The sequence below is a fragment of the Pezoporus flaviventris genome, unplaced genomic scaffold, assembly GCF_033815535.1.
Source record: "Pezoporus flaviventris isolate CSIRO_AGI_PZ_B2104156 unplaced genomic scaffold, CSIRO_AGI_Pfla_v1 ptg000021l, whole genome shotgun sequence".
Lineage (NCBI taxonomy): Eukaryota > Metazoa > Chordata > Aves > Psittaciformes > Psittacidae > Pezoporus > Pezoporus flaviventris.
The window spans coordinates 7,350,360-7,376,949 of record NW_026892569.1 but is presented as its reverse complement, the minus strand read 5'-3'; the positions used below and the strand labels follow the sequence as shown (position 1 = coordinate 7,376,949).

At 40.2% G+C, this 26,590-nt stretch overlaps 1 protein-coding gene and 1 long non-coding RNA gene across 2 annotated transcripts in view; both read left to right on the top strand.

The window, feature by feature from the left end:
* Window positions 1-26,590, top strand: part of LOC133270559 (uncharacterized) — a 985,299-nt gene that overhangs the window by 868,141 nt on the left and 90,568 nt on the right. The gene's annotated exons all lie outside the window — the stretch shown is intronic.
* Window positions 1,995-26,096, top strand: TKT (transketolase). Its single transcript, XM_061455863.1, has 14 exons — window positions 1,995-2,212; window positions 7,433-7,550; window positions 9,127-9,240; window positions 9,842-9,939; window positions 11,568-11,759; window positions 12,433-12,551; window positions 13,993-14,186; window positions 14,649-14,813; window positions 16,063-16,219; window positions 20,073-20,203; window positions 21,535-21,618; window positions 21,798-21,891; window positions 23,599-23,721; window positions 25,785-26,096. Exons 1-14 carry the CDS (start codon window positions 2,106-2,108, stop codon window positions 25,970-25,972), a joined length of 1,884 nt encoding a protein of 627 aa, XP_061311847.1. The 5' UTR covers window positions 1,995-2,105; the 3' UTR covers window positions 25,973-26,096.

The following is a 26,590-nucleotide window of genomic DNA, read 5'->3' as shown; positions in this document are numbered from 1 at the left end:
ACCATCTCCCTGGGAGGACAAAAGAAGACCATGTGCTGTTGAACTGAAGTGGATTTCAACAGGAATATTGTAGGGACACTGCTACTAAGAAGGCTGTTAATTCCTTCTGTCATGTGTGTCATTCTATCATATGTTTTCTCAGCTAGGATCTCTTTGCTATGGTTTCCTACACCTACTAGCTAATTTCTAGTTGAGTATTATTTCATTTCCAAGGGGCATTCCTCTGTTGTTGGAAGCTCTTGGTATTATAGGCCATGTCTGCAGAGTCCCTAAATTTAAACCAAGGCTTATGTGATTCTCATCAGGCTCTTCCATATCCCAATTTTATTGTCTGTATCCCTTAAAAGTGTATCACTGAAATGAAAAGATTGGGGTAACTGGTTCTGCGAAAGATAAAGGAAGTAGTTGGCATACCTAATTATTTTAAAGTAAAATATAAATAGGAGAATAGGAAATAGCAGTTGCAGCAACTAGCCTTTATACAGTGCTCTGAAATTAACTGCACTGCTACTGTCAATTTCCGTTCTTTGACTTGTTCCCCTTCTCACTGGCATACAGCCTATTTCCAGTCTAGTTTTTCTTCTGAGTTTCTTTTATTGAAAGAATTTTTTAAAAGACAGATGATGGAGCAGTTTAAGGGAACAGTTTAGCTAAGGGAATGGTGCCTGCTTTTATTTGTTCCAGTAAACTGGTTTATGGAAAAAGTGTTACCTTGCCTTGCTAAGTGTTTCACATGCAACTTTTTAGTTGCAGTTTGTGAGGTGTGCATGGATGGATGCTCTGTAAATACAGGTGGCTTCCTTTCTGTCTGAAATCCAAACTCTGAGGAGCCTTACAGACAGAAGTGTAGGTTTTCTAATGTAAATGGCACACACCACTAGTGTTTTCTGAAATTAGATGATCGCCCTAATTTACTAGATGTAACAGCTTACATTTAAAACAGATTTTAAAGTATATTAATACTTTTAAATTACACAATACAACCTCCTGGACAAACTACCAATGGACATAACACTGAAATACATGGGGAGTGTAGTGAAGGTATGAGCAAAATGTGAGGTATTTAGTATTTTTTTGTTGTCTAAGCATTTTATTATGATTTTTTTTCAGATTGTCAGTACTGCTGCTTGAGCTTTCTAGAACAAGTTTGAAATATTCAACTTGCTGGTTAGGTTTGTAAGCTGTAATGTCACTGTGTTCAGAACTGCTAGGAAAAAAATGCATTTTGTGATTGATGGCTGGTGAAGTCCATCTTTTATGCAAAAGTGGTTTTGTCAGATTTTTAAACATATATATTTTAGAAATATGAATTTTTTATTTTTTGGAGGGAAAGCAGCCACACAGGGTAATTTAGTTACTGTTACTCCTGTGCAGAGTGTGAGAAACGCGCTTACATCTAGATACATTTAACTGGGGACAAAGTCAGTGGAGCTAAAGTTTATTTACAACGCTGGGGGCATGCGTTCACACCCCGCATACTCACTTACGGGTACAAAGTTCCTTATAGTCAACCCTTTTACGTATTCATAGGATTGAGACGAAGACGAACCCCAACTTCCGACCGCAAAAGTTCTTTGTTCCTCTTTGTTTCACAGTTCCAGGAACCCACATACCTTCCCTTGGCCTACAGGATTGTGCTTAGGCAGGCTACAATGCAAAAAGACAAAGCAAGCTTTGCTGAAGCAAACTGCTTCTCCTAGTGATCACAGAGGAACAAAGTTACCGTTCAGAGGCGTTGGATGCAGTCAGTTCTTTTACAGACAGGAGCAGGCTGGAGCTGGAATCCCAATGCAACAACGGTATCCAGCAGCGTTCCGGACGGTGAAAAAAGCCCGGCCCGGCCCGCCCCACTTTCCAGAGCGGGGCTCTGAGGGACCGCCGGGCGAGGCGGGGAAATGGCGCCTGCGCGTGGCCAAGGGCGGGCTCCCCGAGCGCCTCCTGCCACCGCCGGGGGGCGCCCTGGCGCAGGCGGGAGGTGGGGCGCGGAGCCGCGCCCTCTCGCACGCTGCCTGTGCCCGCCCCGCGCACGGCCCGGTGAGCCGCGCTGCTGCTGCCGCCCTGCCTGCCCAGCCCCGTCGCCGCTGCCGCCCTGCTGCTTCGACCTCATGGAGGATTACCACAAGCCCGACCAGCAGACCCTGCAGGCCCTGAAGGACACGGCCAACCGGCTCCGCATCAGCTCCATCAAGGCCACCACTGCGGCCGGCTCTGGGTGAGTGAGGCGGACCGGCTGCCCCGCAGCATTGGCCGCAGACAGGCCCCGCGGCTCCCGCCACTCCGGCGAGCCGCGCTCCCTCATCCCGGGGCATGCATCGAGGCGGAGCGGCGGCGGGGGGGTGCTGCGCCGCGTTCCCTTAGCCCGTTACCCGCTGCCTAGGGTCACGCTGTTGGCTCCGAGAGCAGAGATCCCTTTCCCTATTCTATAGCCGTTTTGCAGGACACCGTTACCCGCGGCTGCCGGGAGGACTGGGCGGTCGCAGGATGGGACGTGCGCTGCGCGGGGAAAGGGGCCCCGACGGCGGGGGTGATGCTGCGGTGGTCACGGCCGAATCCCGCTAGAACCTCTACCCCATAACACCCACACTGTCCCCGGCATGTCGGGGGTGATGTGGAGGTGCTACAGTGGGAAATGGCGACTGTGGGTCAGCAGCGCGGGGATGTGCTGTGCTCCCGCGGGTAAAGGCCGCCCGGCTCGGGGCCGGCGGGTGTTGTGATTGCGGAGAGGGGACGGGAATGGGAAGTTGGTGCAGGGCTGGAAACCAAAGAATTTGTGCCCGAGGCACAAACGGTTTCTTTTTCATTCCGTGCCCGTCAGTTGGAACTAATTCCGCACAGAATTTCAAGTGAGCCCAAGTGGGATTATCTGTGAAATGCCCTCGGTCTCCAATGGGCAGTTTATTCAGGCCTCTGGACAGGATTTAGCGGAGGCTCTGATGTGTGCAGATTCCAGACTTATCCTTCCTTTGATCGTGCTTTACCTATGGAAAAAAAATTCTGCAAACAATCCGCTTTTACTCATGTAAAATCAAAGCCATTTTTTCTGCTTGAATAACGTATTTGAGTGCTTCCACGTGGAGTACTGCCTTTTTTTCTTCTTTTTTTAATATATCCCATCTTGTTACAATTTCCTCCTTTGGACCTCTTTGAAACTGGCTGTAGCGTTTTAAAAAAAAAAAAAAAAAAAAGGAAGAAATCCTGGAACCCTTCTGATGCTGAGGTTTGTGTGGAGAAGGTGGCGTATGGTATTTTAAAGCTGCTCCTTTGAATTGCCTTACAGTGCCCACCCTGTGTGGCGTGAGCTACCCACGTGGCCCTTTCTTAAGGCTTACAGAAACTGAACTTTACTCATTCCTTTTGCATGCAGCAAATGGAAACGCTCCTCTGGTTCTTCCTGTAAAATGCAGTGGGGACACGGAGAAACTCTCAGCCAGGCACAGGAGCAGGTTTTTACAAAGCCGTGGCTTGTTTGTTCCGGTCTGGAAAGGGAAGTGCAGGATACCCAACAATTGCTCTTTTAATGCTTGATTTGTTTCAATGCTACAATGTACAGGCAATGTTACACAAGCCTGTGTGAAACTGTAGGTAAGAAAAATTGTGCTAAATCTACTTAGTAGAGCTTCAGCCTCAGTGTTGATCTTCTAGAGTGTATTTTAGGCAAATCCCAGAGCTTGTATAGTGTCACTTGCTTTATCTACAGATAAAATTATTTCTGTTTTGTCAGCTGTGCTATTAAAGAATAAGGATCTTGCTACAGCCTTCTCTTTTGTGGTCCATGAAACTCAATAGTAAAACCATTGTCCCCATACTGATGAAGAAACAGTAAAAGTAGTTTTACTCAAGATTTTTATTCCCGTTTCATGTATGCTACAATACTGAGTACTTCTTGCGCAAAGGCATTTCCTTAATCGCTCAAGCTTATTCTAGCACTAAAGTTCTGTAGAGTCTGAAATTATTACACAACCAGATTATGAAAGATGGGTTCTGCAGGGCAGATTCTGTTGACAAGCCATTTATTTTCTTAACTGGTAATATTTGGTTACTGAGATGATGGTGTAGTAATGTGCCTGTAAGAAAAAGACATTCAGAGTCAGTTGTGGTTACATAAATCATGTACATTTCTAAAACAGCTTCTCCACATTATGAATGTGCTGTCCAAAACCTGAATGAGACAGTAAGATTTGTTTAAGTTGCTGATATACACTAGCAGTGTGGAAAAATGTTTGAATGCAAGCTAAATTTAAGTAGAAGCTTACAGTTAATAAGAATTGTCATGCTTGCGTTGACTCTGTTAAAGAAATTTGTGTTTGTTGAAGGTGCAGTTTGTAAAACTGAAGGAAATGCAATAAAAGCACTTCAGACAAAACGGGACCTGCCTGCTACTCTCAAGGAAGTAATTTTCATAAACTCTGACATATGTTGCAACACAGGTGGTTCCCTGGTAGATCTGACACACCAGTTGTTGCAGTTTTCACTTGTTCTACTTTTGTTAAGTTGTGGCCTTTGTCTGGACAAGAGCTAAAAGACCAGGCAGTCTGATCCTGAAGATGCTCAAACATAGCACTTTGAGTACTTTACCAGGCGCAGTGGAAAAATTCAGTGACCTGGAAAAAAAAGTTGTGCTTAAAAAGCCCTAGGTGGGGAAATGTTTGATTAAGTTGTAAAGATTGAACTTACTTGCTTTTGGGTGTGGAAGAAGTCTTTCTTTTAGATAAGAAGTGCAGACATTTTAATCAAAATTGGTAGAGGCTTTTTGGTAGCTAATGATACATTTCTGATGCGTGAAACGGTTCCTGGCCTCCTAGAATTAGATGGCTAAATTCTCAAAAGTGGAAGTTGCAAGGGTTTCTTAAGAGGCAGTTAAGTTTCACAACACGTGGTATGATCATTTATTGCAGGTCATTTTCTTTTTTTGATTTTTTTTTATTTTCTTTTTTTTTTTCTTTTGTCTTTCAGCAGTTTTAACATTCCACCACTCTTCTCTTTAGTTGAAATGTGTAGATGGAGCTAATATGAATTGATGTAGAGTAATAAAAAAAAAAACCACAAAACTATGCTGGAGTAATTATTTTACCCTTGATTTGTGCAGATCGAGGATTTTAGTGTTCCAGAGTACTTTATTTCAGTTTTCTACTAAAGGGCTGTATTTCAAAGTTTAGGCATTTCTCCAGTAGAAGCTATCTGGCAGAGAAGCGTGTCGATGGGGCCACTGCTGCAGAGTTCTGGATTATTCACCAGTTGGGAACAAAATGTGGGAGATTGTGTGACGGTAGTGGCAATGACTTGCTGTGTCTTTTTCTCCCCTTGTACAAAGTAATCCATATACACTTTGCTAGGCTTAACAACAAGTTTTCTTAACAGAACTTACTAGAAGAGTATGAGCTAAGAGAAGACCAGTAGATGTAGTTCATATGGCTGTATTTAAAGAAAATGGTGTAGTTATTTGTAAAATGATTTCTATTATCCAATATGTAGTTAAATTTTTGCTATTTTTTGTTAGTAGAAAGTCATTTAACCTGTAGTTTTAACAAGGTTAATTATTATTATTTTATTATTTTCAGGTAATTTAATACATTTTTCTACTTTTTTTTTATTTCCACATGCTATCATTTTAGGTTGTTTAAAACTTTTTTTACCAAGACCAGGAGTTCATAGAAGTATGGTTAAGTATAAAGTTAATAAAATTAAAGGAATGAAAGCTTTAAACAAGCATGTAAGGCTTATTGATTAACTCAAATACATATATATTTACTAATATGTTTGAACCATGGTTTAAAGCTAATTCTTTTGGTTCTCTGTGTGTGAGTACTTACTAAGGGATGGACACTAACCGTAATTCAAATTATGCTAGTGTTTTGCATGTTTTTACTCTCTTATTACAGCACTGTTGGGGGTGGGTGGAAGGTTCATTACTACAAGAAGAGAATATTAGAGTTCTACTGAAAGTGTTGTCTAATCCTAACATGCATGGTATATGGACATGAGGGAAAAGAAATGTGACACTTTCGTAATAAGTTTGTGCTGTTTTACAAGAAGGGTCAAATATTTTAAGAGTATCATGTTAAAAATGAAAAATGTTGGTAGAAGAGAAACCGAGATGCGACTGCAAGTTATTTTCAAGGCTGGTGCAGATTTCTGCAGCCATAACCTTTCTACTGTTCATCATTCACTGTCCTGTACCTCAGCCGCAATCACTGATCTCAAGAATGATCCTGTTTACACCACTAAAATCTGAAAAATGCTGCTTTCTGCACTCAATAGAGGTTTTTAAAGAGACTTCTAACTCCTTGTAAGTTTTATCACAATTGAAAAGCCAAGGCTAATCCACTTAGGTGGTCAAGTAGTGCTGTGCCTTCAAGGTGTGTAAGAACTACAGTCATCGTTATTTGAAATCACAGTAAAGTAGATAAATAAAATCAAATGTATGCCCTCTACTATACTTCAAATTAAATATCCACCTTGTCTCAGAATAACTGAATATTTGGCACTTGGAAATAGCTCTTTTCATGTAAGTTTGCATTTACTTGTTGCTACTATATGGAATGCTTTCTTCTGAAATGAGCCTTATGTATTTCTAAACCAAGTTATTGTTGCAAAAGTTATCCCAGATAGTTCAATGGGAGAGACTTACAAATGTTTGACAAACCAACTAGTTCAGCATTTCAGCCTGATATAGATGTAAATGTAGAAAATGTTGGTTCCTCTCTTAGCCAAAGATTAAGCAGATTAATATTTTACAGTGTGCTTCTTTCTGGGTTTTTACTGGAGACAGCAAATTTTTGCGTCCAGTTTCAGTAGAAGATGAAGTACAAGAATTGTATTGTTTAATGTTCTCTTTAGAAATCAGCATTCTAGTTCTGTCTGCTTTAACATGGTAAAAGAAAATGGTACCCTATGTGCTACAGTTCTAAACATTCCAGAGCTTTCCTCAAAATATAATCTTGCGTTACCAGTCCCTGCCTGTGCAATGGGGCCTGAATAAGTCATGATGCCACATTTTTAATTCCTGTACTCAGTGAATGGCTAAAATACTGTGGAAAGCTATCTTTGTTTCCTCTGCACCAGTTTGAATTTCTGCTGTCAGATAAATCAGTAACGTATGATTTCAAGCACAGGGTCATACCGTTTCCTGTGCTTCACAGTCACCGATTAGTCTGGTGTTCCTTGGCATGAAGAACAGATTGCTCCAAAAGATATGCCCTTGAACTGTCACCATGTCTTTTAATACCTACTTCAACTAGATAAGAGGGCTCCCTTTGTCTCAAAGTACAACTAATTGTCATTAGGGTAATGGTAGATGGGATGGGTTATCAAAAACACTCAACTGTGTATTAATGCTGAGGAGTGGAGGACCTGGTAAAGTGATATTTTAAAGATACAATCCTGAACAAACAATAATGAGAAGTTGTAATCTTGGGTCTGTCTTGACTTGTAGCCACCCTACATCATGTTGCAGTGCAGCAGAGATTATGTCTGTGCTGTTTTTCCATACCATGAAGTACAAAGTACAAGATCCCAGAAATGCCAGCAACGACCGGTTTATTCTTTCAAAGGTAAAACAACTGTTACGCTATACTGTTGCTGTCTGCTAGCTGTCTACCTAAATTAAATCAGGTTGTCTTCCTTGACTAAATGCTTACTTATGCTTGCATCTACTCAGAAGTCTATTGGAAATATTTGAGAGCTTGGAATTTCTTTCCAAAGCTTGGAATTTACTTTCAGAAAGACAAGTAAAAGCTGATTAAGTTGAAGCATAACTCAAAAATATTTAGGAAGTGTCTGTATAATTGTCTTGATAAGTCTTAACTTCACTGACTTCAGTTGTTCTAGTATTAAATAATAAATGTTATTATATTCTCTATGAAATCTATCAAGAAATATTAACATCTGCTATATTTAGGCTTAACCAGTTTTCTAATGAGTAAGTTGCAGTTAGCTTTTGTGCTCTACTTGTTAAATGCAGCTGTGCTGATATGCCTGCAGTCACGTCACAATGTGCACTGATTACTGTCAACTTTTCAGGGAGCATCACATGAAATAGTTACGGTAGGTTAGTGAGTAGTTGGCATTCCTAACTGTGCCAGTATGATATTAAAGTCAGTACTATTTCTGAAGCCAGTGTGGTTCAGAAAACAGATAAAACTGCAACCTGGACTAGCCATTAGCGTTTCTATCCTTTTTGCATTGTGCCCTTGCAAATCACAAGGACGTTTCGATCATATGACATAAAGGCAGTTGAAGGACCTTCAGAAAACAATGATGTGAAAAATGGCAGATTAGTACTCCAGTAAAGCAGGTTCCATCTTTGAGTCAAGTTTCTCACATGGTGGCTTACAATAGTGTTGCATAGCTGATAGTGTATATCTGAAATAAGTAATTAGATTAAGAAGCAAACAGCTAATGCTGAGGTGGTTAAGCAATGACAGTCGCTTCTTCATGTTTGCCTTACCTGTCTCTAATGAATTAGGGGTTTCTTCCCAGAGTTGATAAACAGCTTTCAAACCTCTGCAGGTGTTTCTGACTTCTAACAACTCCATGAGCAGAAGATAACTACTACTTTGCAGTTGTTCAATCAGACCTGGCCACAAGGATCCAAGTGTTTAAAGCTTAAAATTTTTCCTGTTGTCACTCACTGCATATTACCTTGAATACATATGTATTGAAGAAGATTTAATGGGCTAATGCTTGCTCATCCATCTGTTTACATTAGTTTAGTGTACAGGGAGGGCTCTGTTTTTGAAAATGGTACCTAAGGAGATTGAATCAAAGGGTTTTACGTGGATACCAAAACTACTTCTTGGAACTGGAAATCCATGGCTGCTAGAGGCCTTCTTAGCCTTCCATGTTGATTTTCTTGAGGACATCCTAAATAGCCCTTTAGAGTGCTGCATTCTTTCTGTCTTAACTGTAGTCAGCTGTCTGGGGTGCTCTAAGCAAGGGCATGGGGGACTTGAAAACAAGCATCAGTACGAACGTTGCATTGTAAAAAAGAAAATGTTTTATAACTCAGTGCTTTCCTAGTTGATGTAAGAACCTGATTCTATGGTTTGTCAGCTTTGCAGAATTTTGCCTTGATACTAGGATATTGTGAAAATTGTGCTTTGCTTAAAGTTTATGTTTTTTTTCTAGGGTCATGCAGCACCAATTTTATATTCTGTTTGGGCAGAGGCTGGCTTTCTACAAGAAGCAGAATTATTGAACTTGAGGAAAATTGATTCTGTCTTAGAAGGACACCCAGTGCCAGTGAGTGCTTATAACCTTTGATATAAGATGGTGGATTTTGTAAAACAAGTAGCACATATATCTTGCAGCAGTTCTTGGTTGCTGGAAAGATAAAGACTTATAAGAAGGATGGTAATATTTATGGCTTCACAACTGTAGAAATGACCTTTACTGTTCTAGTAAAGTTCTCCGACAGTCAATATTTTCCATTTCAAACAAGTTCCTGCATGGCTTTCTTGTCCTTTAAGAAGCTTTGAGTTATTTGGTCACCTCATTGGTCTTTCCATTCACAACCAAAGGTTTCAATTGATTTTTTTTTTAATTTTATTTTTTTTACATACAAAATCATCAATTCGTAACACCTGCCATCCAAAACGTAGCTGAAAAATTCCTGGGCCATTGGTAGCCTTCCCTCTCAGAAAGCCTAGTCAGCTTGTGATACCGATAATCAAGGTACATGTACTGCAGGGAAAGAAGGGGAATGGCAAGATTTGGAGGCACTTATACGGTATTGTTTTGCCTGAGAAGCTGAATTTTGATGTATAGTGAACCATCTTCTAGCACTAGAACTTAATTTCTCTATTTCTTCACTGTACGATTATTGTTGTCTTTTCATTCTCAGAGACAAACATTCACTGATGTGGCCACTGGATCCCTCGGTCAGGGTCTTGGTGCAGCATGTGGAATGGCATACACTGGCAAATTCTTTGACAGAGCCAGGTATTTCCATCATCATGTATTTCATGATTAGAGGCAGTCAATTGGCGTATTTTGTGAAAAGAAACCATGTTCTTAATCAGGAAAAAAATAAGACCCAAACCTTTATTCTCCATTCCCAAATCTGATCTCAAATTGAGGTTTATAATTACGGATTACTAGCCTAGATTACGAAGCCATTGCCAGTGAAACTACCAAGTATTTAAAGGTTAGCAAGAATTAGTGCACATATATGTCCCTTTTTGTACCCTGGCAGTATTGCAAGGTGATGTTCCCTAACAGAGAAGACAGTAAGATGTGGAGCAGCCTCTACCTTCCATTTTGAGACTGGTATGTGTCCCCTTAGAAGGAAGATGCAGACTGGAGATGCATCTGTTCCAAGTCAGATGACTAATAATGGAGAACATATACCTAGATAAGGAACTGTTATGGTCAATAATAGCAGCACTGAATCATAAAGTAGGGCTTCAAAATGTTATTATAAAGGCATTCAGCTCCACAAATACAAAAATGACTGCTTCTGCTATTTGTTTTGTGCGCAAGAAAAGTAGATGTCTAAAGGCAAATCTGTATGAGGAGGAAAATAGCCTGATGTTGATATATTTTATGTGACAGTTCTAGAACATTCGAGCACTGGCTGCCCAGTTAGTGTGTTCTACACTTCACTAGCTTGAAATCATTTCTGTGAAAGATGACTTGCTGATTTTAATTGATTTTAGCAGATGCTACGTGTGGAAAAAATCTAAGCAGTGCTTACATGACAGAAGAAAAAGGTGGTCTTGCATGCAGTACTGGGGGGCAGCTTATGTGGAAGGAGTTCAGATTTAGCTGAAGGCAGGTGGGATTCACATCAAAAGTCTATTATAGCTTAATGTCTAGTTAAAAAAAATTGCTAACAGGAATCTTGGTTATTTTGTTTAAAAATTCTGTATTTGACAGCTGATTTACTGTAAGTTCACTTATAAAGTTTTATCATACAAGAAAAGAAGGTGGCAATAAAAAAAAACATACATTGCCTGAGTTCCATAAAAATCAGGCAGTACTGCTGCTGCCTGAGTTTACCTAAATAAAGGTCTTCAGTGTTTGGAGGAATCATCTACAAAGTCATACCATGTTGGTTCTTTTTCCAGAATTCTGAATCTGGTTATGCAACATGCTTTAATTCATAGCTGAGTTCATCTGCAATTTATAGATTTCCTGAAACTAAATTCTTAGTTGTCCTTTCAGAGAGTATATGGGAGGAAAGAAGCAGCAGACAGTAATCTTTCTTGCATTGTTGGCAATCTTGCTGAGTCACAGTGACAGTGTGTAATGGGCCTGTTCATTCAGGCCTTGCAATAGAAAGCTTAATATTTGATTTTTCATTTTGAGAGAAAATTTTTAAAAAGGGTGTAGTATTTCTCATCTTATTTTTTTCATATGTAACAGCTCGAAAGTATTTACGCTAAGTAGCTCTGTAAAATTATCTGAGGTGAATGCACTGAGCAACGGGCATTGAGTTTGCAATAGAAAAAGCAGCAAGTTCTCTCTGAATTGTTAGAGGGGTTTTGCTGTTGATTTAACTGTGCTTACATGTGAAACCTTGTTTTGGGGTGTTGGGTTTGGTTTTTTACTTTAATTTTGTTTTCTAGCTATCGAGTGTATTGTCTGCTTGGAGATGGAGAGTTGTCTGAAGGCTCTGTTTGGGAGGCAATGGCCTTTGCTGGGCTTTACAAGCTCGATAATCTGGTTGCTATATTTGATGTTAACCGTCTTGGACAAAGTGACCCTGCTCCTCTGCAGCATCATGTTGAGATTTACCAGAAACGCTGTGAAGCCTTTGGGTATGTGATTAGAAGAAGTTCGGTGTCATCTCCCATTTGAAGCCATGTGCTTCATTTGCTTTGCAGAAATTTTTCACGTGAGCTTTCAGCTCTCAAGGATATCATCACCAAGAAGGATGGTCTTTCGTAATGCCTGATAGTGGCCATCCTTATTACTATTATTACAAAATTCTACAGCAGGAGAATTGACAGAATTTTTTGTTTAGAGGAAGAAGAAAAGGATTGCTTACTCAGATACTTTTTTTAGAGGATTTTTATCATATTAAAACCAGATTTTGTAACTTTACGTGACCAAAGGTACTGTCATAGCAGAAAGAAGGTCATGGAAACAATTACTCAACTTTCACTGACAGTTTTTTAATTGATTTCTAGATGTCTGATTTGCTCTTGTGTTTAAAAATGGCCATTATGTCTGAAGAAATGTAGGATAACTTAGTGATCTGTAAGCTGTGAATTTTGCTAGTCCCTCTGTGACTTATTTTTGCGTTATAAAAGAGGGACTATGGTATTTTATGATCTCAAATGAATGCTATTTCATGTTTCTGGCATAGTTTGGGTCTTTAAAAGACAGGGCATTGGAATGATGTTAGTATTTGTTATTGTTATTGCTAACTACCAGAGAGTGTCACATGCTAAAACCCTTTAGAAACAGTTGATCTGTTTGTGTTCTTAGCTGGCATGCAATCATTGTTGATGGGCACAGTGTGGAGGAACTTTGCAAAGCCTTTGGCCAGGCCAAACATCAGCCAACAGCTATCATTGCAAAGACTTTTAAAGGCAGAGGCATATCAGGTAATAAAACATCTATTGCTTTGCATATGCATATGTATAATAATATGTACACAGTGCTGCAATAAAGGTGCAGTCATTAAATATAGAAGTTTAATGTTTCATGCATTAGAAAAAGGTTGATGTTCTATTTAAGAAGTCTCTTCTAGTCTGGAAGACAGCCGGGGGCATGGGAGAACTTTGGATTGTATGTCTTGAAAATTGCCCTAGCACAAGAGGGCAACCTTCTTGGATTGCTCTTCATCCCTAGACTCAGAGAGACTACTCTGAGAAGGGAGTAACTTTGTCATGGAAGCTCCCTCCTCCTGGTGCTGCAGATAACGGGGTCTGCTTGTTACCAGCCAGGCAGTGTAAATGCATAGGAAATGAGGAGGGGTGCTACATTTACAGTTTTGACAAAACTGTATGAGACATGGTGCATAAGCTACCTCATACTGCAAGTTATTTCATATGATCTGATGTGTAATTCATCGAGATACAGGAGTAGTATAGAAATCAGAAATTATTTCACAGGTTAACAGACTTTTGGAGTTTATGTTGCCTCTTAAAATGCTTTTGTAGTTTTCATGTAGTGTGAAACTTGCCTAAATGTAATTTTCTAGGAGACAAATGTGTACCTACACATTTGAGCAACAGCATGCAGCAATTCTTTCAAACTCTTATACTTCTCAGCAGCATTAGTGCTAAGAAAAGGATTTGGGTTCTTGGAAGTGAGATCTGTGCTGGCTAATGAGCACTGTATCCATAGAATGGAGTAAATGCATATTCAGCATGTCAAGAGTTGCCATGATTCTGTTCAGCTACAGCTTTTAGCAGCACTTTATGAATTTGCCTTTCTGACCAGATAAATATTAACAGGAGTAAATATCTTTATTTCTTCTCATTGACTAAGCAAGGAGAATTCATTATTCTTAGCAATTTACCCAGTGAAAAGCAGCCTATCAGCCAAAGAGGTAATTTTGCTGTTAGTGCTGGATGCACAAAGATAAAAGTCATCAAAAGCTATTAAAATAAACCTGTACAATGCCAGGTCTTGTTTAAATTAAGACAGCTGGGTTAAAACTGTTGCTTGAAACTTAGCTGAGTTTAATTAGACCTCACTGTTGAAATTTTGTGTTAACTGTTAACACTGGTTTACTGCTTGCCATGCTAATGGACCAGGTCTCTTAGGTGCCAAGTTAAAAACAATTTCAGAAGATGATGCTGGAATTCCATCACTAGTTCAGAATATATGTAATTTTACTATTTCTCTTATGTATTTGAACATGTCTGTCTTAATGCAATTGAATACCATTGTAATTGTTTACAGTGGGAATAATAAAGCAGTTCTTTCTTGAGAGACTGTACTAGACTGTTACCCACTTCTAGCTGGGTAAAATCTGTAGCAGAAAACTTAAGTAGTTTTTATATTTTCTTTATCTGTAATGTACTTTTAAATGCACAGGTGTTGAAGATAAGGAAAGCTGGCATGGGAAGCCCCTCCCAAAAAACATGGCTGAACAAGTCATTCAGGAAATAGATGACAAAATCCAAAATAAGAAAAAGCTTTCTCCAGCCCTCCCAGAAGAAGATGCACCTGTAATAAATATTAGAAACATTAAGATGCCATCTCCACCAACTTACAAAGTGGGAGAAAAGGTACTCTTTTCCTTTTTCACTGTTTGTTAGATATCTTAATGGGTGGCAGAAGGCTTTAAGTGTTATTCCTTGTCCCATTTTCAACTACCTACCTCTTCTCTCCTATTTTGAATATCCTGGTAAACACCTACTTCTGTGGTCTGACACACAGACAGTCATCTCACTGGGTATTATCTATTAAAATATAAATACTCAAATCACTCTTCTTCATTTTGTGATCATTATCAGTTATCCAAACTATGTTATGCTTATTTAAAATTGAAGAAACTCTATGAGGTTAAGTGAGTTTCCATGATTGGAAACCAAGGTTTTCGAAATCTCCTAGCTAGATTGGTAGGGAGTTGCTGATTTCAGCACTGATGCCTGTCCTGATTGGTTTTAATTGTATGTGCATGCACTCCTGGAAAAAAAAGCTGCTAGAAACAAAGTTATAACAGTACTGCTCTATTTTTCTTTTCCTAGTGGGCTACCCGCAAAGCTTACGGTGTTGCGCTTGCAAAACTGGGCCATGCTAATGATCGAGTGATTGCTTTGGATGGAGACACAAAGAACTCCACCTTCTCAGAGCTTTTTAAGAAAGAACATCCCAGTCGCTACATTGAATGCTACATTGCTGAACAGAACATGGTAATGGATTTCTTGGGTTTATGAATTACTGGTATTACGCAGCAGGATCTGAGGTCATGCAGTCTGAGTTTTCAGAGTGGTATTTAAATATTTGCTCTTCATATGTGTATTCATGGATATTTAATTTAGCTTGCTCACTTTTTAGGGAAAAACTAGGCTATGGCAAAAGCTGACAAATGTAATACAACAGGAATGCTTCTGATCGATTGTTCTTTCCAAAGTCACTCCTCTTTTTATTTTTATGGTCATATTGTCTGTTTCAGCACAACACAAGGAGATGACAATATGTAAACAGTAATAATTTCCAAAGTGTGATTTGTAGGGATTTAACTGAAAAGGCTTTTTAGAGCTTGGGTCTTTTTATTTTGCAAGAAAAGGAATGTTACAACGTGGCAGTGAGTTCCAGGCTAGACTGAGGTATAAAGGTGAGGACAGAGAAACAGTTAATAAATTTATCCTGATGTCTTTTGTCAAAAAAAAACTGAAATAATTTGATAAGTCATCTGGTTGAGTCTTTGGTTGCCATCTGTAGGGTTCACCGAAGCAAACGCAATTCAAGACAAAAATTCAGGCAGAAACTTGCTGTTGCCTTTAATGATTTGTAACCAAAGAACCATGGACTGTCTCTTGCAAACGTTATACTAGAGCAGTTTCATGAGCTCAAGTTGGACATTTTGGATCTACAACAGCTTAGGAAAAATTTGCTATAAAGAGCAGACTAGTTTCTATGTAAAAATAAATGTATGGGGTAATTGTAGCGATAAACAATTTAAGGGCCTTGTTCTGATTTCCGTCGTGCTGAAGAAGGGCCCTTTTAGTAAATACCAGTCCAAATAACACAGGGTAAATCCATTCCCACTTAGTAATGATGTCTGATGGAGATGGTTTCTCTATGTCCTTTGTATTGAAAGTGTAAGCCTTTGATCCAGGAAAAGATAGAAGCGGATAAGTCTTAAAACTCTCTTAATGGCTGCTTGGAGCAGATAACGAAAAGAAGCGCTAGTAAGCATTAACAATAACAGTTAGCATTTGAGGCAGGGAGCATAGGAGATGCTGGAGGATAGATACTGTGAGAATTGCCTCCTTTCCTTCTTGGAAAAGTGAACAGTTAGGAGCAGGGCTGAACAGAGATTTTTAATCTGCATTGGCAACTTCTTGCTGAAGTTTTCAGTAGGAAGTCCCACAGCTGATCTCTTGGAAACAAGTGATAAATGAATTCACTCTTCTTGTACAATCTGCCTCTTTTCAGGTGAGCATTGCGGTTGGTTGTGCCACTCGTGACAGAACTGTTGCTTTTGCCAGCACCTTTGCTACTTTCTTCACACGGGCATTTGACCAGATCCGCATGGCAGCCATTTCTGAGAGTAACATCAACCTCTGTGGGTCACACTGCGGCGTTTCTATTGGTAAGGGGCACTCTTGGCTTATTTATCAGCAGTTCCCATCCATTTAGTGTCAAGCAGTCAAACTGATAATGCCTTGTGGAGACAATCAGTAATATAGCTGTGATGGTATAACAGTGGCACCATTTATAGAAAGAAGTCATGTTCACAATTTACTTTTATCAGACATGTTGTATTAAGAAAGGACGAGAAGGATTTCAAGCCTTTATCAGCTCATATGCTTTTTTTCCCCTCTTTTATCTGTTTGGCCTGATAAAAATAGGAATTTTCCCTGCAAGCTTTTCTGCTCCACAAGTATAGAGTGATATAAAGGAATTGGATCGAAAATGAGGAGCTTAGGTTCTTTTCTATCTTTACAGCTGATGCCCTCACTGATGAGAATAGTCATGTGCTTACTGTACCTTTGTTTCCCAGTCCCTAAAATGAGAAACTAATGAAAGTTATCCTTGCACAGACGCTCTTGTCCACCAGTCTCCAAAGCACTTTACAAGGGAGAAATATCTTTGGTTTATTATGCCTTTGATGATAACCAATTTTAAATAATTGATTCAGCTTCTCTCAGTATTTCTGACTACTTTAGTCAACACTTGGTGTGTTGACTAAAAAAAAAACCAAAACCTCAAAATACTAATGAAATGGGCACTGCAAAATTGTTAGATAATTCAGGAAATTGAATTACAGGATCATAGAGTAGTTTGGGTTGGAAGGGAACTTTAAAGGTCATCTAGTTCAACCCCCCTACAGTGAGCAGGAACATCTTCACCTAGGTCAAGTTGCTCAGAGCCCTGTCCAACCTGACCTTGAATGCCTGCAGAGATGGGGAATCCACAGCCTCTGGGCAGCCTCTGCCTCACCACGCTCATTATAAAACATTTCTTCTTTATATCTAGTCTGCAGAAGTCCACATGGATGATATCCATAGCTCTTCTGTTGTCCATTGATAGACACGGTGGCTTTCAACTCCTGTTTGTTGCCCATGCTGGATGCATTGGTTTAGCAGCATTTCAGCTGGGCTGTCAGCCATGTCACTTTCTTAGACCATCTTAATTCCTTTGAGGTATTTCTCTGATGTTTCCCTGTTGGCTTCTGTTACCACAGGAGCCCCTGGCTCCTCTCTGCAAGACTTGCTGCCATGTAGACAGCACTTCTTGAAGCAACAGGCTGAGAATTTTTGCTAGCAGTACCTTCTCTGGTCTTTGGTTCCCATCATAACTATTTGGGAAGTGTTAGATCATATTGGGGTTTGATTCTGATTTGAGGGAGGAAGGGATTTTTGGGCTTTTAAATGAAAAGCTTAGTTATCACCCAAGAAAACAGGAGCAGACTTGTATACCAAGAAGGAAGATGATAGTAGACATTGATGCTGGAAAACCCTCTGGGCATTTGTAGGGGAAAAGAAAGACAGGGAGAGCTAACAGGGGTAGTAAATTAAGGCTCTTTGCATGCTAATTTGACCTGTGATACTGGTAAAGAATTAAAGGTGCTTCATAGAAGTGTGTAGTCTCATCCAGAACCTCAAGCTTAACTTGCAGTGGTACGGAGCATGCTTTAGTAGTGGAGACTGTAAGTAGAGTATATCAGATTATGGCTTGTGTTTGTCATTAAGGGAGGGATTCTATTACAAGCCTCTTTTTAAAATCAGTCCTCCCATCTCATCATAGTCTAGTTTAATACGGTTTAAGTCTTTTAGTGAGCAGCAAAGGGTCTTGCTGCAAAAGCCAATTAGCTTTGGTCTTTTCTTGTATTAGAAGACAAAACTCCTTCAGGTCACGTGGATTGTCTCCTAGAACTGCACTTCCAAGTTTCAATTTTCAGCACTTGAAAAGTTCTGCTGGGAGCCGTGATTATGAAGCACAGGTTTATGAAGTTGTTTGAGTTACAGATCTGGTCCAGGCCTCAACTGTGATTTTCAAAAAAACGATTTGAACACCCGAAGTTTTTCAAACAAGTTGCAAAAGAAAGGAATTTAGAGAAATCTTTTAGCAGTTAGAAAATTCAATTTTAAATGGAAGGGTATGAATAAAATGTGCTTCCTATTAGAACTTTGGGTCTGCATGGAACTCGGAATCCTGATGGGATCTGTGGTGAAAATTGAAGTTTTATGAATGCAGTTCCAGATAGACCTGGGCTTCTGCTGCATTGAAATTTGGCCCCATTAAATCTGTGAGAAATAACTATCACAGTGACCTTCTGAACTTGTACTAAGGTCACTCCTAAAGCAGTAGTTGCTGACAGACCACAACATTAAAGATGTTTTCAGGGTCGTAAGAGAATAATGTAAAGTTGGTATTTTCCAAACTGAACATATAGGAAAGAAATCATAGTGTAAATGTGTCAAAAATGAAATATCAGTTGTTTAGGCAGTAAGTTTTATATTCCAGACGTTTTATACTGTTCATATTAAGCACTCACATTTTTTATTCAGCTATAAATGTAGGCTTTGCAGATGTAATTGAAAATTATTCTCTGCATTACTTTAAAACCACATAAATCAGGATTTTTGTAAAGATGCACTTGGGGCCAAACTCAGCATAGTGCTAGTCTGTAAATTACTAGTATGAACTGTGAATGCTGATATTGGCACTGTTTTAGAAAAAGTAGGACAAGCATGAGTGCTGTCTTTATCTTGAGGAAGATCCTGATTGAGGTACCTGTTAATTTTGTTCTTAATTCCACTTTCTATGAATAGACTGTGTGGGTGCATTTTAGGAAAGGAAAATGCCCACTGAGATCCCACTCACTCAGTCGGAGTGCACACAGAGTTAGGAACTGATGTTGAGGGCTTTTTTTCACGTTGTGACTGAAAGCCGAGACATGCTTTTCCTGCTTTGTGCTTACTTTATTAGTAATGCATAGTGCAGAGTTCAATGATTAATTTGTTTAACATCTTTAAAGTTCTTCAGAGTTTTGTGCTGCTCTCATGAAAATACTCTCCTCCTTCCTTGTGAACTCGTCCTTCTTGAGTAACAGGTAGTGGAGTTGGGTGCATGTGGGAAGGCTTATTGCCCTGCTTCTGCTCTGCAGGCTGTGACATGCCTGCATTCAGAGCTCTTTGCATGGTTAGTTTGGAACAGTGCCATTCCCAAAGCACCGTTATGTAAGGTCACTGGGGGGAGGTGTTGTGGTGGTTGTTTCTTTAACTATGAAAATCATGGCATCCAGCACATGTTCTGGCTAACAAGTCTATTTTATAGATCTGCAGTGGAAGGTGCTTGAGTTGTTGAATTAGCAATATGGATGCCGTATTACTCTTTGAAAGACTTTTTATGGTATTGGAAAATACATACCCTTCATTTAGTCTTGAGGCTAAGAGCTTGTGAGTAGTTGTACCAAGTGGACTCTCCATTTCTGATGGGACACATGCAATTCTTCTTCCACGTTTCCAGCATTTTAAATCTGGAGAAACACTACTGTCAAATACAAATTTTTGCTTGTGCAGCATCACTACATACATGTAGTATGTATCTGAATAAAATATATTTATAATAATATAATAAAATATAAAATCTGAAGATGCTCAGATATTTTGTGACTCTCTTTCTATATCTGTACCTTCCTACTTTGGTTATCTTCCGTTTGTGTTGGTTTATTGTTACGCTTTATTTCCCATTTTTTCTTTTTAACCTGAGTTCTCTTTCTTTCTAGTCTCTTTCTATCTTTATTTACTGTTTAGATGGTTCCGAGGTTAAGGAGAAGATGATTCTTTTCTCAAGCAGGTACACTTGCATGTCCTGTGTGTGCCTGATTTTATACTTTTTGGTTTTTTTTTTTCTGGTTTACATTGAACCTCACTGCTATATTGAGTGATTGTAAAAAATGCGCTTACTCTTTTGTAACCCTGGTTTAATTCTTTTAGGTGAGGATGGGCCATCTCAGATGGGATTGGAGGATCTGTGCATGTTCCGAGCTGTTCCAAATGCCACTGTGTTTTACCCTAGTGATGCTGTAGCTACTGAAAAAGCAGTGGAAATAGCTGCCAACACCAAGGTTTGCATCGTAGCCTTTCTGAGCCAGAGAACTTTACTTTTTTTTTTTTTTTCACTATTTTTGTTGTTTCTGGCATGTTTCTTGCATGTTTCTACCCACATAAATTCTTTCAAAGGCTCCAGCGTGGCAGTGGGATGTTTTCTTTGCATGGAAAGGCTGCAGACATTCTGTCCAGGCTAGTGCAGAATGAGCATTCTGGAATGCTGTGGGCCAGATTTGGGGAGATGTAAATGGTTACACAGCAATTGCAGTTTGGGTCTAAATTGTCTTCGAAATAAGCACAAGTGTAACTCTTGATGGTCTTTAGCAAGCTTATAGAAAATACACTCCTAGTATGGTGTCTCTGGGGTCTAAATTGAAGCTGGATATAGAAAGATAAATTGATTTTGAGGATTTTGATCATGTGCCAGTACAGAGTAAGGTTATCTATTAGTTTAGCGAGTCTACATTTTTGGAGATATTGAGAGCTGGTGCTTATACTGGTTGATGGTCTCTCTGGTCATCTTCTGCTCTTCTGTTGCCAATGATGGATTGCAGTTAAATAGGACATTGGCTGAAGAAGACTAAGATTTCCCGTGTGGCTGTGGCACAGTTTCTAATCTCTCCTAAACTTCAGCTAATTTGGCAGAGTAGTGGTCAAATGTCATAATTAGCATGGGTCAGGTTATCTCCTTGATCTTTGATACTTTGGCTGCAGTAGGAGTTTACCTTAAGAAAGGAGCAAATAATCAGAAAATGTTTATTCTTGATAGTACAGCTTTGAAGTGAAGGAGTGTGAGAATTTGGTGTGTAACAAATGTGAGGAGTGGTTTGCGGGGAAAAAAAGAAGAAGGGAGGAGAACATTGTAAGGTCATGTGAGGGAGAGATTAGATCTAAGCACAGGTTGGTTACTTCTTTTGGAAGAGCATCTGACTGATGGAAAGCATTTTTCCTTACTTTCAGCTGAGCATTTCTTCTTTTGCTTCAAAGTCACTAGAGTAAAATTTGCACACGTATGGCAAAGTTCTAAGATTCTAATTAACTTGAGTAGAATTTTCCATTTCCACAAGAGAGCAAAAGAGAAATAAAGATCTTGGAATCAGAAAGAAAATTGTAAGTTATGTGCATACTCTAACTGTATTGTAATGTCTGAAACAACCAGCTGTTGAAAAAGGACTAATGGGAAGTGGGGAGGGAGTTACTCAGTAGAACCAGAGCTAATATGGAGGGGTGGAAACAAGACAAACAGAAAAAGTTGTTTTGCTATTTTTTTTTTTTTACAGGGTTTACAAACTAGAATGTCAACGTGTTTCTGATTTTGTAACTTATAACATGTTTACTTCGGAAACAGGGCATTTGTTTCATAAGAACCAGTCGTCCTGAAAATCCTGTCATTTACAACAACAATGAGGACTTCCATATTGGGCAGGCAAAGGTAAATATTGTCCAGATGAACAGAATCAGAAAAAATATGCAAAGTTGCTCTTGTAAAAGCCCTTTTCCTTCTAAAGCATTCCAATGCCAAAGATTTGATCTTTTTAGTAAAATCTCCAGAAATGTTAGAAATATCAGGGAGATTTACTGTTAAAAATACATGGAAATATTTTCTTGCAGGTGGTTCTGAAGAGTAAGGATGACCAGGTGACTGTGATTGGAGCAGGAGTCACTCTGCATGAGGCTCTGGCTGCAGCAGAACAGCTGAGAAAAGGTGAGCAGATCAGGGGGGTTGTTCTTTGGTTCGAGTTTCATTTTCCTTTTTTATCATACAATACAGCAAAGAAATCAGTACCATAATTCTCACCCTTTGTATTGGTAAACAGTAATTAAAATATTATAGACAGCTAGTCACCTGCCACAGTGATACAGTGCAGCATGGTGTATATCTGCCAATCTTGCCTAGTTGAGTGGGTTTAGTTATCTTACCAGTGTTAGTAGCTATGAAAATTACCAAATGGATCAGATCAAAGTCTTCTTAGAATTGCTAATCTGTCTGGCAGAGAATCTCTGCAGGCAGTTTCACAGGAAGTGTGTGAGAAGCAGGGGTGATCCTTCCCTAGCATGTTGTCTGGGCAGGATAAGGTACCAGCACAGTAGAATGCAATTGGGCTGGGGCCAGTTAACAAAATGCAGCTTCTCAGCTGAGCCACAGCTGGTGTGTGAGCTCTTACACAGTGCTGTTGATATACAGTGCCTTTGTGTGTATATGGATCACTGCTAACTTGGGTTTTTGAATGAATGTATTGACTTAACTGGTGTGGCTGGCAATAATTCTGTGATAGTGCTCAAATGCACTGACATCTCACAGCAAACATAAACATACTTCAATAAAATAAGAAGAGAAAGAAACCATCAAAAATCCATCTGTGAGTCAGTAGCCTGTGCCCAGGAGGAGATTACCAATAGTAAGAGATAATACAATTAATGCTGCCTGTGGCTTATGGGTAGTTCTGTATGCTGTATCTAAAGTGAACAGATACTTTGTACAACCGAACCCATCAGGCTTAGGATATTGTGAAAGTTGTATTTTTAGAACTGTTGTTATTTTTCTGCATTTACCACACTTTGATGCTTTGCTGATCTCAAAGTGTGAATAACCAACGATGGAGAGAAAACCTCTTAGCTCAGAGTCTAGTAACTTAAATATATTGGCCACTACAGAGTCTTCAATCGCAAAATTGTCAGCATAATATAAGGCTTCTTTATGTATAAGAGTTGACTCAGTGTTCAGCCAGCCAAGACCAGAAAAAACCTCATGTAACTTGCCATTCTTTATAAACAATCACCATTTGTACACAGCTTTAATGAGCAATCTGGGCCTGCCTTGTGATGACAGGACAAATTCTGGGTTTGATGGGGACATTAAGGGTGCCATGATCAGGGCTGGGGCAGTTCTAACAGGCATACCTGATAGGTGGGCAGCTGTAATGAAAGATTTGGAATGCATACGGACTGAAGCAGCAGGGAGAAATTCTGCTTGGATTGACAATGAAGCTAAAGGTGGAATGAAGGTCTGGGAAAAAAATTGTGATTGACAGTTTGAATAAGAAGGATTTCCTGGTGAACGGATTCTGCTGTTATCTGTGGCACGGCCAGTTAGATTACTGTGCTGCTGACAGCCACTCCTGGTTACCTGGAGTCACTTATCCAAGACTTTTCTACCTCAAGAGTCCTGCCTGCGGCATGGACAGATGCTACTATCTCACCAGATGCATGAAGAAATAATACACAAAAATTGGGGTTGCCTGGGTTCAGTGGTAGACAAGCCATTGGTACAGATACCTGGGGTACCTGTATACCTGTAAGCAGGTTTCATAATGGCCCTGAAAGATTGCAGGGGCTGCCTGAACTGCTTGCATTGTCTTTGTCTTGCGTTCTCCAAATTCATGTTGCAATTCATTTTGTTCTATTTCTGCAGAGAAAATTTTTATCCGTGTGATTGATCCCTTCACTATAAAGCCCCTGGATAAGAAGACAATACTGGAAAGTGCAAGAGCGACCAAGGGCAGAATCATCACTGTTGAGGACCATTACCATGAAGGTATGCTGGGTTCAGGAGGTCACTGTCCATACAGTTATTCCCCAGGGATTGGAACCTCACAGCTTCTAACCTGAGAGAGAAGTTTGGGACCTGTTGCTGTCATTAGGTTAAAGCAAAAGAGAGGTTTTATTCTTTCTTATTACTCTTAAAGATTATAAGATGACACTGAGCACTGAGGATTGAAAGTTTCCTCAGATATAACTGGTTAATCAGGGCTCCTTTCTGATCAGCTTGTGTGCCCTTCCTTGTGCTTGGTCCAAGTGAAGTCTTGAGTCATTTGTGTTCACTGAAATTGTAAGTTCCTGCTGTGGGGCAGTGATTCTGCATGGAATGTTCTCAGATAGCTTTTACAGCAGCTGTAGTTGTCAGAGTTTAAGTTATGAGAGAGACCATAGCTGTGCAGGTTTTTTAAGTTTTCCCTGTATCCAAAAGGGCAATTCCAGGTTGCTTGAAATCAGATGATTTGGCAGTTTCCAGTTACTCTGGGATAAATTCCAGAGTGAACCTCATAGAATTGTCCTCCATTGACCCAGGCTGCCCAGACCCCTCTGCAGATCCTTCCTACCCTCCAGCAGATCAACACTCCCACCCAGCTCAGTGTCATCTGCAAACCTACTGAGGGTGCCCTCCATCCCCTCATCCAGATCATTGATAAAGTTATTAAACAGAACTGGCCCCAGTACTGAGCCCTGGGGAGCACCACTTGTGACCAGCTGCCAAGTGGAGTTAATTTGGTTAATCTGCTGCCGCTTGCTCTCTGACATGTCTTGCTGACACAGGTTTTCAAGGGCTTGCCTGTGCAAACATGTCCCTTGAAGATGAGACTGTGTGAAAGGAGTAGTTGTGAATCATGTCAGACTTGATCTTCTCGGGGGAGATGGAGAAATTAGCAGAGGGGCAGCTGTGAACTATGGCATTAGTAGGTATCTGTGATATCTACTAATAGAAATTAGTAGATATAATTATGAGAATATTATCCTAATTTAAGGCGAGCATCACTCTTGCCAGGTATGTGAAGTGAGCTGGTGTTGCCATAAGTGCTGGTTACACAGTACTTTCATTCCAGAGTATGGATGACAGTAGCATCACTGAGCCTCATTGTCTTCTAGCTTATCTTAAAACTCTGGACGAATATTTTACTGTAGATTTGCAGGATATCAAAATCATCACAGTCGGAGGTGAGGAACATGCAAATTATTGTGGCATGCCTCTCTGTGTGATGCAGCCAAGGAAGGTCAGGTGTACACACTCACAAGCCTGAGTGCGTTGCAGGCCCACATCACGTTGATCTTACCAGCCATATCCATGGAGGTGCCTCTAGCTGGAGGCCCTTTGACTGGTTTAAATCACACTATGTCTGGAGCTGTGAAACGCCTGATAGACCCTAACTGAAGTGTAGGACCAAGGTATTGCTCCTACCAGGTCTCAAGAGCACATGCTCTTGACACTAGTCCTGTGCTTTCTTCTTTCCTCATACTCCTGCTTCCAGTGTCTCTCCTGTTGCCACACAGTTCCCCGTTACATCCTTTGTATGATTATGATTCAGTCTGTAAATCCCTGATAGTGATTTGGTGTGAACTGAGCTCTGAGCAAAGGCTGTGAATGTGTTGCATAACTCAGAGAGGTGCCTAGCAGCATGTACAGGCATTCTGAAAAGATGGAGCTCTTAAATGCCATAGAGATTGGTGGGAGTTCAGCCTTTCAGCACATTGTAAATACTCCTCAGTCTAAATATATTTTAAACCTGGCCCTCTGTAGCTGATGCTGAAGTGGTGAGGGCTTCCTGACAGCTCTGTGCCCTCTGGAGGTACATGTTTCTCACTGCCAATTTGCAAGTACTTCAGAAATGGCAGGCTGCTTGTCCTCAGAATGCCTTGGAAACAGGGAATTGTCTTCATTTCACAAATGGGCAACTCAGACATACATTGTGATTGATGTTTCTCATAAGCTTGTGAATTGAGGATTTAGCTTGCATGGACCTTTGGATCAGATATACACACAACCTGCAAGTTGCCTGTGGTAACATGCCAATACATGTCTTATTTAACTTCTTTTTTCCACAGGTGGCATTGGGGAAGCAGTGTGTGCTGTAGTGGTGGGTGAGCCTGGGATCACAGTCAATCGCTTGGCTGTATCTCATGTACCACGCAGTGGGAAGTCAGCTGAGCTCCTGAAGATGTTTGGCATTGATAAAGATGCTATTGTGCAAGCTGTTAAGGTGGCAGTGTCCAAATCGAGAAATGCGGAGTAGTTTGAAGCATCTTGTGCGATTACGGAACAACAATGTTCAGAGAAGTACTGTAAGTTTAAGGCAGGCAAAGGTGCTTTATGTAGAGAGTTCTAATAAAAATACCAGCTGAAAAAAACCTTCTGGGTTTTAATCTCTTTGTTTGCCTGCAGAGTTTTGTGTAGTGTTGGGGTAACAGTCATTGGAAAACCTCCAGGTTATTTAGTAATGTGTGGGCAGCAGCCCTTTGCCTGCCTGCTGTGAGAGTCTCTGCTTTGCAACTATCCTTCCCTGCTGTGAGTTTTGGCACTGGAGTGGTTGGGTGTTTGCTGAAGGTCTGAGTGGGCTGTGCTTCAGCAGGGAAATAGGCGCCGGGCATTGCAGCCTAGAGTGAATTGAGTAACTCATTCAGGTTTGGTCCAACTTACTGCTGAAGATTAAACTCATCTTGAAGGGGGTTCTGCAGAGGGTGTTGGACACTGGATAGTGAAAAGCAGGAACATGGACTGCAGGAGGGGAACTTGTGACTTTGCTTCTGCTCTTCTGGTTTTGTCCTTGCCATGTAAAGCCAAAGGCAAAGAGGAAATACCATACATGCTGGGTAATGTCGAAGCAGGGGGAGATGTACTAGGGAAAGGGGGA